Raw genomic sequence first — 16,660 nt, 5'->3', positions numbered from 1 at the left:
CACTGTGTTTCTTTTGGTTGTGGAGTCTGACAAGCTCCATAGGCATCATCTTTTACATTGTATCACACAGCACCTTCAGTGCAGTGGCACAGGGAAGTCTTGCAGACTTCCCAAAGGTTTAAATACCTTCTCTAAATTACCTAGGTTGAAATACCTAAACTACTGTTTCCAAAAGCAATGAAGTGAAATAGACTTTACTTACATTTGTAAATTTCTAGACCCACCACACACTATCTCACAATAGGGTTCTGCAGGGGTTGCTTAGTATCCCCTTTGTCTAGTTTCTCATGTGACAATTTCATGTTACCCTTTCCTCAATGAATGGCTGGTGGCAGTGGTTTACTTTTAACTACTGTGGTGTACTTTTACAGCGGACTGCGTTCGCAGCTGCAGAAAAGCACCCGAGGGTGCCATTTTTGTCAAAATGGCCCCGTCTTCTTTTTTTGCTGCTTCTTTGTGACAAGGTCCTTCTTTGAGATTTACTCAAGGGACCAGGTTTGGTCCCTTTGTTCGTTTTGTCTTTGGCGGGATTCACGAGTGAAGCCCGCCACTGGCTCCAGGGTGTCTGGCGGGGGCAGGAAGCGAGGGAGGTGCCCGAACTCCCTGTGCTTAGTCTCCTAGGAGACAGGAATGCACTCCTAGGTAGTTGGCCGGCTGGCTGTCTGGCAAGGATAAGCCACCCTGCTGTTTGAATGGGAGAAACCTGCATAAAAGGCGAGGCTTTTTGGCCTGGAAGGCAGAATCGACCATTGGACGAAGGAATTCGAAGAAGAACTTGGGAGAGACGCCTGCTGCAACTCCTGGACTGTTGGTTTGCCCAGTGAAGCCCTGCTGCTGTTCTGAAGCTCTGAATTTGTCTCGACTAGAGAAGCCCTGCAAGGACGACTTCGCCCCTTGAGTTAGTGGGACCAATCAACTCCAAATTAAGCCACCTGGAATCCCCTCGAAGCTAGTTGTATTTCCACTGCAGTTGTGCTAGAACCAAAGAGCCAGGGAGAGGAACACCAGATTGTGTGTGTTGCTTTTAAGTTGGTCAAGAGCTCCAGGAAGATCCTCCAGACTCCCAGGAAGCAGGACTGAGCGAGCATGAGCTACCTCAACAGACTGCTGGACCCCAGATGCAAGGAAAGCCCATCTCGACAGCCAAGATTCCGCGGTGATGCTATTTGCTGAGATGTGAGGAGCTGAAACCGCGAAGTGCCACTGAATAGAAGTTGGTCCTTTTCTGTTGCTGACAATCCCTTTGCAGTGCAGGAGTCCTCCAGACGTCCTCCCTCTTGTCCCCAGGACTGAGGCCCAGGAACACAGGATCTGGAGAGCTGCACAGGAACAGAAGCCAGCTGGAATCGGTTTTCTTCTAACGAAAGGTACTGTAAAGTCTGAGAACTTGCCTCATGTTGTGTAACCTCCATTGTTCTCAGTTGAGACTTGTCTTGGTTGCTTATGTAGAGTTGCTAACAGCTTCTTTACCTCACAAGCCTAATCTGCTTTGATTTCTTCTTTTCTACAAAGACTTCTAAAACATTGTGCAAGACTTTTATCTACCTGCAAGAATTGCTTCAAATCACCTAGACTTTTGACCTATTGACTTTGACTTGGCCTGGCTTCCTGAATGACTTCTTCCCTCTGACTGTGTTTTTTTTGCCTTCCTTCCAGGAAGGGGTTAACTTGCTTAGCATTGGGGTTACCAAAAGTACTTAGCTGCTTCAGAATATTTGTGAGATCTCTTCTTTTGTTCTAATAACCTTTTTCTTTGACATGGCTCTAAATGCAACAGAGCCATATTAATGTCCACAGTGTCCTAGCTATTTAAGTCACCAGAGGGTGTAGGAAGTGCCTGTGTGCCATCCCAAATGGGTACTTGCTGATTTAGAGAAACTAAAAGTGTGTATTTTGTAGTGTATGTGTGAGTTACTATTATATTGCCCCTTCTGAAGAAGGCTTACTCAAACTGACTGTGAAATTAATTGTTTAATCCAGGAACCTTCTGTGTAAGAGTTTATTTGAATACTTGTCACTGTGAATCTCTGTGTAACTCCCCTACAGCTCACATTGACCCCTCTTGAGATAAGCCTGGCTGCTCAACACGCTACCAACCTGTGTAGAACAGACTTATACCAAAGGTTGGGTTACTATTGCCAGGAGGTCAGGGTTGTTGTAGTGCTCTCAAAGGGTACTGTATACAATCTTGCCTAACAGTCACAATTCGACCTGAGAGTCTATACGAGACTAATGAATGCGGTGGCAGCTCGGCTCAGAGCAGAGGGGCACCACCTCTATCCATACCCGCTGTCTGGCTTGTACGAGCGGAGTTTCGGGAGGGAGTCCAATGCACGGCAGCCAGGCTTATGCACACGCTATACGAATTGGGGTTCTCCATCAACCTCAAGTCACAATTCCACCCCACTCAGTCCTTGAGATTCTTGGGGCTAATCTCGGACACGTGGGCAGAGAGGATCTTCCCCTCCTGAGGACAAGGTCATGGCTATCGGGACTGCCATGGGGCATTTCCTAAGCAGGTCAGTAACTTCTGCATGGTGGTGCCACACATAAGGCTCAAAAAGAGGAGGCTGCAGCTATATTTCACAATCTCTTGGAATCGGGTAACAGGCTCCCAAGCAGCCCTAATCAGCATTACTCTGCATCTTCACCTGGACCTTAAATGGTGGAGGGCAGAATCCAACCTGTTAGTGGGCTGGCCATTCAGACAGTCACAACCAGTGTTAACTATTAGCACGGACTTGTCCCTAGAGGGATTTGGCGCCACCCTAGACGAGCACAGTGTCCACAGACTCTAGTCGAAGCAGGAACAACTAGAACACATCAATTGGCTCGAGATGATGGCCATCTGGCTTGCTTTCAAAGCTTTTCTCCCTATTATAAACAGCCCAGTCTGCATTCAGACGGTTCCACCTGCATGTAAACAGGGGTGCACCAGCTTATCCTCCCACCCCCTACCTCTTCAGGTTGTCCATAGACATATGGAAGTGGGTACAAGAGAACAACCTTGTCAGCTGTCCACCTCCCATGGGAGTCGAACTTGGAGGCGGACAGACTCCACAGGCTGGGGGTCGACAACTACAAGTGACAGTTGAACGAGGGTGTCCTGTGGTAGATATTCAACAGGTGGGGCCATATTCAGGTAGACCTATTTGCCACTGCGAGCAACAGGAGATGCCACCAATTTGCGTCCTGAATGGGACAGTGCGGAGGCTCACTGTAGGATGCGTTGCAGATTCAGTGGAGAGACATGTGGGCTTACGCCTTTCCCCTCCGACCCTTTTGATACACAGGGTCATCTGCAAGGTCAAGAAGGCGCAGCGGCTATGCCTCATCTTGATAGCACCACGGTGTCCGGCCAGACCTTGGTTTTCAGAGCTCCTACGACTGTCTGATCAACTTCCAGCCCCCCCTTCCAGTGGGGCCAGCTCCCTTATTCTAGCAGGGAGGGACGGTGGTTCAGCCCGCTCCGGAGAAGTTAGCTCTAGCAGCTTGGTTCCTGAAAATGTGACCCTGAAACATCACAGGACAAATTGGACATCATTGAAGGGCCAAGAAGCAGCTCCACAAGGAGTCAATACAAAATCAAATGGACCAGGTTCTGTCACTGGGCCAAGGCAAACAAGATTCAACCTCTGGTATGCACACAAGACCATGTGTTGGCTTTTTCTGTGGAGCTCCCTCATTCCAATGTGCAGGTGGACACTTATCTGGTGGCTGTAGGGACTTAGAAAAAATCTGGAGATAACATCTTCTCCTTTGCAATCCGGTGGTCAAGAAATATTTGGGGGCCCTGACCAGGTTGTATACCCCAGTCAAGCCGCCACACCCAGCCTGGGACCTTAACAAAGCCTTTTGAGCCCATAGCATCCTTCGATATTAGACTGGTTACCATTAAGACTGCTCTCTTGGTTGGCCTTACCTCAGCACGCAGGATCAGTGAGATTCAGGCTCTAGTGGCATCAGAGCCATATAACACGTTTCACCGGGACAAAGCGGTGCTAAGGACGCACCCTTCATTTCTCCCAAAGGTTAATTAATCTTTTCAACTCAATGAGGAGATAGTACTTCCAACCTTATTCCCAAACCCGAAGGACGAGGAAGAGAAAGTGTTGCACTGTCTGGATGTCAAACATGCACTGAGATTTTACCTGGACAGGACTAGCAGCTTCCGCTAATCGGATGCCCTGTTTGTCACTTTTGGTGGGTCAAAACCAGGCGGCCAAGCATCCAACGCATTAATAGCTAGTTGGATGGTTCTGACCATCAAGGAATCTTATGAGGGGCAGTAAGTGACTTTGCCAGCAAACATGCATGCACATGCGGTCAGAGCAAATGCCACGGGCGTGGCTTTCCAAAGATATGTGCCATGGCAGACAATCAGCAAGGTGGCTACTTGGGCTTCCCCATCCGCCTTCTGCAAGCACTATTGCTTGGACGCCAGTGTCAGATCAGACACAGCATTTGTCCAGGCAGTTTAAAAAAACTTTCCTAGAGGAGAAACTCTGCTCCCCAGGTCTTTCAGTGGTAATCTCCCATACAGTGTGGAGGAAAGGGCACGGAACGTAGGAGTAATTATGTTAATCGCCGTAGTGACTAATGCACTCCTATCCATAGTCCCCTTTCCTTCATATGTCCCACTATCCTCCCCCTTAAAAAGTCTGCGTCATTAGGCAATTGTAATATGGCAGATGCATCAAAAGGGACTGATGATTGGCACCGGTGTGCGGGGTCAAGGGAGCGCATGCTGCCGGGGCCACGCTCCCACGCGCATCTAAATTTAAAGGGAACACCATTTTTTTTCAGGTGAAAACTGTTTCCTGTCCCTAGCAAGGGACGCCCATACAGTATGGAGGAGAGGTGACTATGGACTAGGAGTAAGTTGGCCACTAAGATGAGTAACCTATAATATATAGTCAACTACATGCTCTACCTACTTGACTCAGGATTGCTCTTTAACTCACTCAATGTGCACCTGGCGGCTCTATCCGCTTACACCACGTCCCAGTGTAACATTTTGTGGTGGAAGGTGCCCATAGTTAAGGCGTTCATGAAGGGCGTCAAGAAACTGTACTCTCTGATCTCCAATCCTACCCCCGGCTGGGACCTCAACATGGTTCTCACAAGGCTCATGGGGCCCCCTTCGAGGCTATGCACGTGGCCAGCCTTAAACACTTTACATATAAGACGGCCTTCCTGATAGCTGCTAGGTCAATCGGAAGGGTTAGTGAAATACAGGCAAGATTCTTCTACCTAAGTGCAAGAGATGGTGATTAATCCTGGACTAGAAATCTCAATCGCTTGTTTTTTTGTTGTTATTGTAGAAATCAAACTCCACCTCAGATCTGTCATGGAACAACTTGGGTTGCCTTCAGCTCGTTGGGCTTACCTCACCTGAATCCTTCCTAGATCGTGAATTTGTGTTAATTGAAATGACACCTCTAATCACCACTAGCTTGCCCCAAACCAGTCATCCAAACTGGACTATTGACCTACGGCTGTTGTGCTAAAATCGATACAACCAGCAGTGTGAGTAACTGTTCCAAGACTTACACTGTGATTCTATGCTTGGTTTCATTTTACAGCCCAAATAATTACTAGAGACCTTGGAGTTTACCCTAACACTAACTTAATGCAAAGACGGACCCACTTTTGTTAAACCATGGTATTAAATGCTAAATAAGTGTTCCTTAGACCATATTGTTTTCAGCATAGAAGATCTAGTCAATACCCTACAGAAGGTACACTTGGAGTCCAACATGGGAACGGTACCGGAACCTAGGGCATCGAAAAATGTAGCTTCTCATTTAAATTTAGTATACCCTGCAGCATTGGAACGGTCCGCCGATGCACCGACGTCCGGCGCCTCACCACAGTCCCTTTTTCCACATGGACGGTGTCGGACCTGGTAGCTAACTCAGATTTGTTTAGCTTTCCGATTGCTCAGTTTGTTTTTTCAATCTTATTTAACTTCCCTTCGGTGCTTCGACTCTGCTGGTGCAGGTTGGCTGCAGGAGGATTCATGAGATGTGCCACATGCGACTGCTCGTTTCTGGCCTCGGACCCCCATGAACTCCGTCTTGATTTTTTGGGGCTTGACAACCACTGGGACGCATTTTCGGCTTGCAGCGCCCTCGGTCACAGGGCATTGAAGAATCAGTTGTCGCATTGTAGTGAGATCTTCCACATTTCTCCTCCGCCCCACCTTAAGGACTTCGTCTCCAGGATCTCTTGTCGAGACACGGTAGGCCCTTTGTTCAGCACGGCTCCACAGTGTGGCAACTGCCTGGGGTTCCACGTATAGGGGTTCCTTGGATTAATGTTCTGGCAGTCCCAAGGCCTCTAAGGCTACCGGCTCCCAAGCCCAGGGGCCTAGGGGCTCTTCTGGGTGCTTCAGGGGTAGACCTGAGGCCGTCCAGGCTACCAGCTCCTAAGCTGAGTGGCTCAGGGCTCCTACCGGGCTGTCCTCGGAAGGGCGATCAGGTTCGTCCTCTTGTTCAACCCTACTGGCTAAGGGATTGTTGAGTGCCACTGCCAGTTGTCTGTCCTCGGCTCGATCCAGCATGGCTACTGGCACAGGTGCCGAGGGCGTCCAGCCTACCGGAGCTCGCTCAAGAGGTCGGGAGTCAGGGCGTTATGACTTCCGGCCAGCCGGCCATGGGCTCAGCACCTACCAGTGATCTTCGAGGTCAACCATTCCTCTTCAGGTGCAAGACCTGAGCTGTATCCTCCCGTGTCTGAGGCCTCTCGTGGCTCAGGGCTTTTGTTCCCTCGCACCCAGGGTGGTGGCGCAAGGCTTTAAAATGGCAGAGGCAAGTGGAGGAGCCTGCTAGGCCATCTTGGATCCATCTCATGACCCGCCCTTGCTTTCGCCCATTGAATGGGCTTTCCCAGTCCCCTTAACTCTGGAAGTGGATTGTACGGTACAGGCATCTGGTCTCCTCTGGGATACATCGACCCATCGCAACATTACGGCTACATGCCTCAGGTTCCTCTGCACTCTGACCAGGAGTGGCGGCCCAGTGCCTCAGAAGGCGAGGCCCCTAGTGACCTGGGAGCTAGCGAGGACCGCTTCTTTGAGTGCTTCCTCCTCCACATGTGTTCCCCTCAGATGAAGGTGTTACTGAAGGATATAGTGAAGGTCATCCCACAGGTGGTGCCTCCCTGTGGCACTCCTCCTGTTCCTCTGGTCCAGGCCCTAGCGGTTAAGACCCCTCCACCACCTTCTCAACAGCCTTTGGACAGGTCTTTGGTGCCGTGTTTAGTCGGGCCACTCGGTCTGTTAAAAAAAAAAAAAAATAATAAAATTTAAAAAAAGAACAAAAAAGGGGGGAGGGCAGGAGAGAATGACACCCAGGATGATGAACCCTCGGCATCCGTTAAGGCCTTTCGTAACTGCCTTCAGGGCCTGGCAGAGGAAGCCCCCCAGGAGTCGTGAGTGTTAGCTGGCTTCTTGGGGAAGCGCACCACGATCCGGTCTGGCATCCCTCTCCAGAAGGATGTCCTGCAGGTGGCGCACAAGGTCTGGGAGAAATCCAGGGCAAATGCCCAGATGAACAAAAGTTGTATAGCAGGTTCAGGCTGATCCGGGGGAGACAATCCTCCTGGCCTGCCACCTGCAGCCTCATTCTTCAGTGGTGGCTGCAGCCTCACTATATTCTAAACCAATGTCTTCGTTGTCTCCCTCCACATGAGCCATCTCCAGTTGTCTTTCCAAGCAGGAGTCTTTGGGGAAAAGGCTGTTATTCCATCTCAGGATTGCATCTGCGGCAAGCCAAGGTAGACGCCCTCTTGACTGCGGCTAACCAGAAGCTGTGGTGGGAGCTTGGGGAATTTCTGCCCGACCTCCCTTCTTCAAGGCCGGTCTGGCAGATGCCCGAGCCATTGTGCAGGACCTCATGGAGCCTTTGGTCTCCCACATTGACACAGCCTGCACAGGGCTGTGCCTTGGTTTCGAGATGAGAAGGAACGGCGTGAATGCACGTCACGGTTTTCAACTGACGTGCTGGAGCGTATCCTGCATTTGCCCTTCGAGGGCGTGGACTTTTTTCATTCATCAACCGATGACGAGTTGACAAAAAGGAAAACCTCCCTCAAACCGCCAGGTCCTTGGCAATCCTGACAACTGGATAGAAATCCTTCCTTCAGTCCCAGGGCAGGACCAAGTACAAACCTTGCGCTTTCTCCGGCTTCAAGGGGTTTCGGGGCCGTGGTACAGACAGGTCTGACAGGTCGCCCAGCAACAACAGGAGTAAGCAGCAGAGGATTTTGCATGTGTTTTTCCGCCCCCTCCCATCCCCCTACCTCTGACGTGAAGAAGCAGTGACCTCCATGTCAGAGAACACAGTTTGCTTGTGGGGGGCTCATAGGCATCATCTTTTTACATTGTCGCACAGCACCTTCAGTGCAGTCACACAGGGAAGTCTTCCAGGTTACCCAAAGGTTTAAATACCTTCTCTTGGTTAAACTACTGTTTCCAAGAACTGTGAAGTGAAATTGACTTTACTTACATTGTAACTTTCTAGACCCAGCACACACTATTTATTTATTCACAATTGTGAAGCACACTTGCAGCCCGGAGGCATCGAAGCGCTGTTACAAGAGATTTTAAGCAATTGTGATTAATTTGAAAGACAGCGACCAGAGGGCTCATGGTTACAAGTCAACGCAGTACGGGAATGTTAAGGATTACATACATAGTTAATACAGTTACATCATAGTAAGGAGGTCATGTACATTTTACTTTCAGACAAAAAGCCTGGTTTTGATTACTTTGCGGAATGCATGGTGGGACTCAATAATTCTTAGGTGACTCGGTAACGCATTACAATGGGTAGCAGCCATTGTGGGAAAGCAATAGGGTGCTGGAAGGGTTACTTCGTATCCCCTTTGTCTAGTTTCTCATGTAACATTTTATGTTACCCTTTCTACAATTAATGGCTGGTGGCAGTGGTTTACTTTTTACTACCATTGAGTGTTTCTACCGTGGGCTGCAATTGCAGCTGCAGTAAAGCACCCACCGTTTCGCCATTTCTTGTTGGAAAAGTCTTTTTTGAGATTTACTCTGCGTGCCAAACCAGGTTTGGTCCCTTCGTTCGTTTTGTCTTTAGGGGGGTTCACTGCTGAAGCCCGCCTCCGGCTCCAGCGTTTCTGGCAGGGCAGGAAGTGCCTGAAACGCCTGTGCTTAATCCCCTTGGTTTTAGGAATGCACCCAAAGGTGATTGGCCGGCTGGCTGTTCTTGGAGGACAGCCACCCTGCTGTGTGAGTGAGAGCTAGGCTGCGAATGAATGGGAGAAGCCTGCATAAAAGGCAAGGCTTTTTGCTTGGAAGGCAGAGTCGACCACTGGACAAAGGAATACGAAGAAGAGACGCTTGCTGCATCTCCTGGACCGTTGGTTTGCCCGGTGAAGCCCTGCTGCATTTCTAAAGCGCTGAATTCGCCTCGACTAGAGAAGCCCTGCAACGGACGACTTCTCCCCTTGGGTTGGTGGGACCAATTCGACCCCAAAGCAAACTCGTCTGGACATCCTCTCGGAGCTGGCTGTACTTCCATTGCTGACTGCAGGAACCGATTGCCAGGGAGAGGAACACCAGAATCGAGTGTGTCGTTTTGAAGTCGGACCCAAGCTCCAGGAAGATCCTCCGTAATCCCATGAAGCAGGACTGACCAAGGCTTAGCCCCCTCAACAGAGTGCTGGACCCCAGATGCGAGGAAAGTCCATAAAGGTATCCGAGAACCACGGTGGTGCTGTTTGCCTGAGCCGTGAGGAGCTGAAACTACAAAGTGCTGCTGATCTGAAGTTTGCCCATTGCTGCTGCTGACCTTCAATTCGTAGTGCAGGAGTCCCAAGACGTCCTCCCTCTTGTCCCCAAGACTGAGGCCCAGGAACACAGGATCTGCAAACCTACAACTGGAACAGAAGCCAGCTGGAACCAATTTCTTCAAACCAAAGTTACTGTAAAACTAAGGGGTTGCTTACCTCTTGTTGTGTAGCCTTGTTAGCTCTCAGTTGAGACTTGTCTTGGTTGCCTTTGCAGATTTCTTTGCAGCTTTGCCCCTCACAAGCCTCCCAGCTTGTGGCCCTACAGTGATTTCATTTCTACAAACATTTCTAAAACATAGCACAAGAATTTTTATCTACCTGTAAGAAGTGCTTCAGTTCACCTAGACTTTTGCTCAACTAGCAATGACTGTCCTGGCTCCCTGAAATACTCTTCTTACCTCTGATTTTGTGCTTTAACCCTCAACAAAAGTCACAAATTAGATAACCCGTGTAACTGGGAAAGGGTTACTTTACTTTGCATTGGAGGGTTCAAAAAGTACTTATCTGCTGAAGAATATTTGTTACCATTGTTTTATTCCCTCATCTCTTCCGTTTGACACTAATCTCAGTATTGCTCTAAATGTACCAGTGATGTATAAATGTCCACAGTTTTTTAGTTATTTAAGTAACCTCAGGGTGTAGGGAGTGTTTGTGTCATCCCAAATGGGTATCTACTGAGTTATTGAAACTGAGAGTTTGTAGTTTTGAAGTTTATTATTGTTGCATATTTTTGCTCCCTTCTAAAGAAGGCTTAATAAATATTTGTTTAATCAAGAAACCTTGAGAGTAAGTGTTTATTTGGATACTTGTCGCTGTGAATGTCTTTGTAATAATCCTGCAGCTCACATTGACCCCTCTTGAGATAAGCCTGGCTGCTCATTCACTCTACCAACTTGTGTAGTGCATGCTTATTCCAAGGGTTGGGTTAACATTTGCCAAGAGTACAAGGCTGGTGTGGTCTCCACAGGATTAGTACATACAATCTTGCCTAACAGCCGTGCCACCGCGCGCATCTACATTTAAAGGGGAAGATGATTTTTTTCTTCTGAAAAAGGTTGCGTCTCCCGTCCCTAGCCAAGGACGCCATACAGTAAGGAGGAAAGGGGACTATGGACTAGGAGTACGTTAGTCACTACAGTGAGTACCTTCTAATTAATTTAACTTTGGTAAATAGGTTCTAATAGTCCAGGCTAACCACTTGATGCTAGGCTATGCATAGCATTCAAGTCTACAACAAATATAAACTGATAAGACTATTACTGGTTAGTAAGCTTTGTCTTAATTTTTATATGCATGTCACTGTTAAATTGTATAATCAAAATGTTTCTCTTTTCATGTGATTTACAGACAGATGGTGGCAGTAAAGCAATCTTCTCAAAAGTGATGGTAATTACACGTAAGTTATTTGACAAATTCACTTGACTGTCTTTACATATAGTTGCTCCTATCTCCCTCCATTCTCCAACCGTTCCTTACCTTTACTTGTTAGTGTTATTTTTGTCCTACTCCCCCCACTCAGCTGACATCCATTCTGTGGGCTGAAAACCTATCTTGTTCTCATGTGGATTTATTTTCACCTCAGACAATCAAGACTCTTGCACGCCTTACCTGACCAGACATCTTCCCTCTCTATAACCTCATACCTTTGGGAATTTACCATTTTTGTATAAAATAGCTACTCTTCTACTGACCCTAAAAAACCTCTCTGACCTCAATAATGCTTCTAACTGTTGTCCTGTCTCCTTCCTCACAAACTACTCTGAAATTTGCGAACATGTAGTGTTTTACAATACTGTTACTTACCCAGAGACCAAGAGACTTTTTGACCCTCTCTAATCTAGGCTCCTCATCTGTCTCTTAAGGCAGATAGCACTCATATACGTCATATCTCTAATTTCCTCACCGCTCTGAACTCCTCTATTCTCATCCACCCTGATCTCCCTTCTGCCTTTGACATATTTAATCACCCCTCTCTTCTATTTGGATAAGCTCTGAACTAGAATGTCTCCTACCTACCAGATGGGCTAATCTCCCTCTACTGAAACACTTAGACGTCCTCTTCCGTCCCATTAGACCTTTTCAAGGCTATGTTCTTGGCCCACTTCCCTTAATACTTTTGAGCTCCTCTCTTAGCTCAACTAATTCCTTCTTTTGGCTTCCCCCATCGCTTTTTCACCATTAACACAAATCTTCTCCTTCCCATCCTTCACATTTGGTTTATCTTACTGCATAGCTCTCTCTCTGCTAGCCCTCACTGTTAGCTATCTGTGCCACATACTCTGTTTTTCAATCATGCACCTTCCAGCTCTCAACATCCCACCTCTTTTCACCTTGCAATTATTTCTTCACTCCCTATCCCACAAGGCTTGCAACCTGGGCAATCATCACTACTACAATTTTAAACTTACCAAATATAAAAATGATTCTGCCCCACCCCGCCTACCACTCTTAGAATCTTGATTTCCTTTCCCATTCTCAGCCCACTTGACTACTGCTCTAGCTCGTCCTTGGTCTTGCACGCTTGCAACTCACATGCTCTGCTACCTCCCCATTCCTCTCCCAATGCCCACTGTCTTTAAGCGGGATGATTCTGTGTATGCCTGGTCTCTCTTCAAATTCCTCCTTCTTGTATTCAAATCCATTCATGGGCTACTCCCCCATTATTCTACTTGGCATACCCAGTCTTATTTTACTCCCCACTTCACACTCAATCCCAATTAATTGTCAGTGTGTTTGTTCCATTCCCCCCCGCACTGCCTCGCTCTCCTTCTCTCTACCACTCGAATTACCGTCCCTATGGCATTAAGAACACTGCCACTGCACAGGCTTTCAGTTGTGAAATCGCAAAGACCCTGCTAGCCTCTTAGAGTTACCAGAAACCTATCACACGGTCACCCCTCCCTGCTTATTCCCAATATTGCAAAAGAGGGCACACAAGTATACATAATTGTAAATCATGTATAAAAATATCCTATTGTGAGTTTGACTGCTCCAATCCATATTCCCTTTTTTACTTTGCTTTTCCACAACCTATTTAAAATCTTGCTTGCCAATTTAGTAGCTGTTTTACTTATGTACGATCTTTCTGATCGAAGCACTTGCCTTGATCAATAGTAAGGCCATACATAAGTTGCCATTTACTTTATTATCCTGTTTCCTTATGTATTGATTAAGATAGTCATGTTGGGTTTTAGTATTTTGTGCTAATTGAAAGTGCTGCCAATATCGATGGCTTTGTATACCATATCTTGGAAATATTTTGTGTTATTCAGAGCTCTTGCCCAACTGGCCAAGTGGTGCAATAGTGGTCTCTATAGACTTGTATTAAATGAAAACCAACCTATCTATGCCTAACTCTAAGTGGAATTCCCTACCTACACTAAGGAAACTAGGGTGCTCATCAAGAAGTCTGTGCGAGTCAAAACATGAAGGCGCCATCCCAGTCACAAAGGCCATCTATCCCTGTCGCTACAATGAAACACCATAAAGTCAACTACTGTTCATAATCTAGGAGAATGACTCCCTTCTCGTGGATGTAAAGCATCCAAATGCCTCATGTTTTTCAAAGCAAAGGTTGCACAAAAGTTCTGGGGTCTCCGTAACCCAACAAAAAGTCAATTATCCACGTAAAGTTGTCGTCGGCCCAGGAGAAAGAATGACACCCTTCTCCTTGTCAGTTCCCCAATGTCTTTCTCAATTATTATTAAGGTTTGTGGCTCCCTTAGGTATGTGTTCAGTCTCTAGGTTTTTTACAATTCCTGATCTGCCCCACTGGGATGATGAAGCTGTTCCACGTGTTCCTCTAGACTCCCCAGTACCACCCTCCTGTGGGACTGGCCAGGGAACTGTATCACACAAATGGTTAACTGTCTTCTCTGTTTCTTTATGGCTTATACTCGGAGTTCTTGAAACAAAATGAACTAAAGACAAAAATAAATTGCTCGTATAAATTGCAAAAATAAAGTAATATAAATCGGTCAGAACATAAGGATAACACTCAAGGCTAAAGATAGCAAATATGACGCCTTTGGCAATTTCTTTCAATAGTTTTACGTCTGGGTCTGTTGTATCCAGTTGGCTACAGCCATGTAGCCCAAAACTAGCCTATTTACTTAGTGTTTTGTCTATTTTCTTATGAATACATTTATGCAATCAAAAGTTAGCTTTGAGTGGGGTTTTGATGCACATTATATTGTTACAGATAATATGGGATTACTTACAGTGTACATCACAACATAAGATTAGTCCACATTGTAACTTATCACCATTTAATTTTAGCCTTATTATAACTTGACATTTTCAAATCTGAACCAAAGTCTTATAACATGAATGTTTTAGTACTTCCAGTGAGCCCATAATTTGTGTCATTTTGGCATGATTTGATTTAAATACTTGTTAGGTTTAATTCTTGCTATGTCCAACACCATATCTACATCTCCCGTGACTTCACAACACGGGACATGTGGGAGTATGGGCGGGCCCACAGTGGGCCGTTTCACATGATCTATGAGAAATTGGTTCATGCAATTTCTCAAATATACACACTGTTGTACTTTGGGCATGTATGTTCATAATGTTGTGATTTTTAGGGTATACTCAGTCCACATTGGTTGCCGTTCCCGTGCGCTCTGTCCCCAGGACGTGCGGTGGACGTGACGTCACTGCGTACGCGTGACTACGCGTTGCCTAGCAACAGCGGCGAGAGAATAAACAGTACAGCATCGCTCGAGCCACAAGCTTTTTCCAACCTGTTGCCTAGAGACCGAGACGCGAACTGTGGTTGTTAAGACCACATGCCTCACAAATCGTGCATTAGACAAACTTTTCGATAATAGCGGGTGTTAGGGAGAATTCTCAGAAATGTGCAAATTCCCTCCACCTTAGAGACCCCCAGCAACTTTGCTGGATTTTGAGGACTTGATTGTTTTTTACATGGAGAGAGTGAGGCCCTTCTTTTCCCACTCTCTCATGTATTTTAATGTGATTTTTTTTAACTCTGTGTTTCGTTTGGTTGTGGAGTCTGACAAACTCCATAGGCATCATCTTATACATTATGTCACACTGCACCTTCGGGGCAGTGGCACAGGGAAGTCTTTCAGATTTCCCAAAGGTGTAAATACCTTCTCTGGGATATACTACTGTTTCCCAGAGCAGTAAAGTGAAATTGACTTTACTTACATTTGTAACTTTCTAGACCCAGCACACACTAACTTACAATAAGGTGCTGGAGGGGTTACTTAGTATTCCCTTTGTCTAGTTTCTCATGTAACAATTTTATGTTACCCTTTCCTCACGGAGTGGCTGTTGGCAGTGGTATACTTTTAACTAACGTGGTGTGTATTTACCACGGGCTGCGTTCACACCTGCAGTAAAGCACCCAAGGGTGCCATTTATGTCAAAATGGCCCCAATCATCTTTTTTCGCCATTTCTTTGTGGAATGGTCCTTCTTGGAATTTACTCTGTGTGCCAAACAAGGTTTGGTCCCTTTGTTCTCTTTGCCTTTGGCGGGATTCACAAGTGAAGCCTGCCTCTGGCTCCAGGGTGTCTGGTGGTGGCAGGAAGTGAGGCAGGTGCCCGAAACTCCGTGCTTCGTCTCCTAGGAGACCCAAATGAACTTGGTAGTGATTGGCCAACTACTGTCCGGCAAGGACAGCCACCCTGCTGGGGGAGTGGCAGCTAGGCTGCAATGAATGGGAGAAACCTGAATAAAAGGCGAGGCTTTTGGCTTGGAAGGCAGAGTCGACCACTGGACAAAGGAACCGAAGAACTTGAAGAGGACGCCTGTGGCAACTCCTGGATCGTTTGGTTTGCCCGATGAAGCCCTGCTGTGCTGAAACTCCAAATTCGTATCAACAGAGAAGCCCCTGCAAGGACGACTTCTCCCCTTGAGTTGGTGGGACCAATCAACTCCAAAGTAATCCACCTGCACATCTTCTCGGAGCTGGATGAATTTCCACAGAGTTGCTGCTGGAAACCGAATAGCCAGGGAGAGGAACACCAGATTATGTGCGTTGCTTTTAAGTTGGCCAAGAGCTCCTGGAAGATCCTCTGGACTCCCAATAAACACGACAGACCGAGCCTGATCCCCCTCAACAGAGTGCGGGACCCCAGAAGCAAGGAAAGTCCATCTCAACAGCCAGAAACCGCTGTCTTGCTATTTGCGGTAGTCACGAGGAGCTGAAACACTGAAGTGCCATTTGTTTGCAGATTGTCGGTTGCGAGCGGTGACCGTCCCATTGCAGTGCAAGCGTCCCCAGAAGTCCTCCCTGTTGTCCCCACGACTGAGGCCCAGGAACAGTGAGATCTGCAGAGCTGCAGAGGAACAGGCGTAATCTGCTGCACTTTTTCTTCAATCCAAAGGTACTGTAAAGTCTGAGAGAACTTACCTCTTATAGTAGAGTTGCTTGCATCATCTACTTGTCAGAAGCCCAAATAGCTTGTGGCCCTACATTGATTCTTATTTTCTTCAAAGACTTCTAAAACATTGTGCAAATACTTATATACTTCCCTACCAGAAGTGCTTCTGCTCATATAAACTTTTGCCCATTGACTTTGGCTTAACCTGTTACACTGAATGACTCTGCTTAGGGGATCCAAAAGTATGTGCCTGCTTAAGAATACTTGTGATCTCTTGTTTGTTCTAATAACCTTCTACTTTGACCAAGTTCCAAGAGTATTCTAAATGCAAACCGTAAGATATTAATGTCCCCAGCACCCTAGCTATTGTAGTCACCTGAGGGTGTAGGTTGTGACTGTGGGCCATCCCAAAAGGATCTTTACTGATTTAGAAACTAAGAGTGTGTAGTTTTTTAGTGTATTTGTGCGTTGCTTTAA

General features: G+C 46.8%; 1 protein-coding gene across 11 annotated transcripts in view; it reads left to right on the top strand.

Annotated features, from left to right (window-relative positions):
* The window catches only part of PDS5B (PDS5 cohesin associated factor B), a 2,333,811-nt gene that overhangs the window by 856,452 nt on the left and 1,460,699 nt on the right, over nt 1–16,660 (top strand). For all 11 annotated transcript variants that reach the window (XM_069639007.1, XM_069639003.1, XM_069639002.1 and 8 more), the window contains one exon: nt 11,173–11,221. In XM_069639007.1, the coding sequence (XP_069495108.1) occupies nt 11,173–11,221 (49 nt within the window). The remainder of the gene's footprint in view (nt 1–11,172; nt 11,222–16,660) is intronic.

This window comes from Ambystoma mexicanum, chromosome 7q (assembly GCF_040938575.1).
Source record: "Ambystoma mexicanum isolate Mex_15411 chromosome 7q, UKY_AmexF1_1, whole genome shotgun sequence".
Taxonomy (NCBI): Eukaryota; Metazoa; Chordata; class Amphibia; order Caudata; family Ambystomatidae; genus Ambystoma; species Ambystoma mexicanum.
Note: the sequence above shows the minus strand (reverse complement) of the source record. Positions and strands in the feature narration are given on the sequence as shown.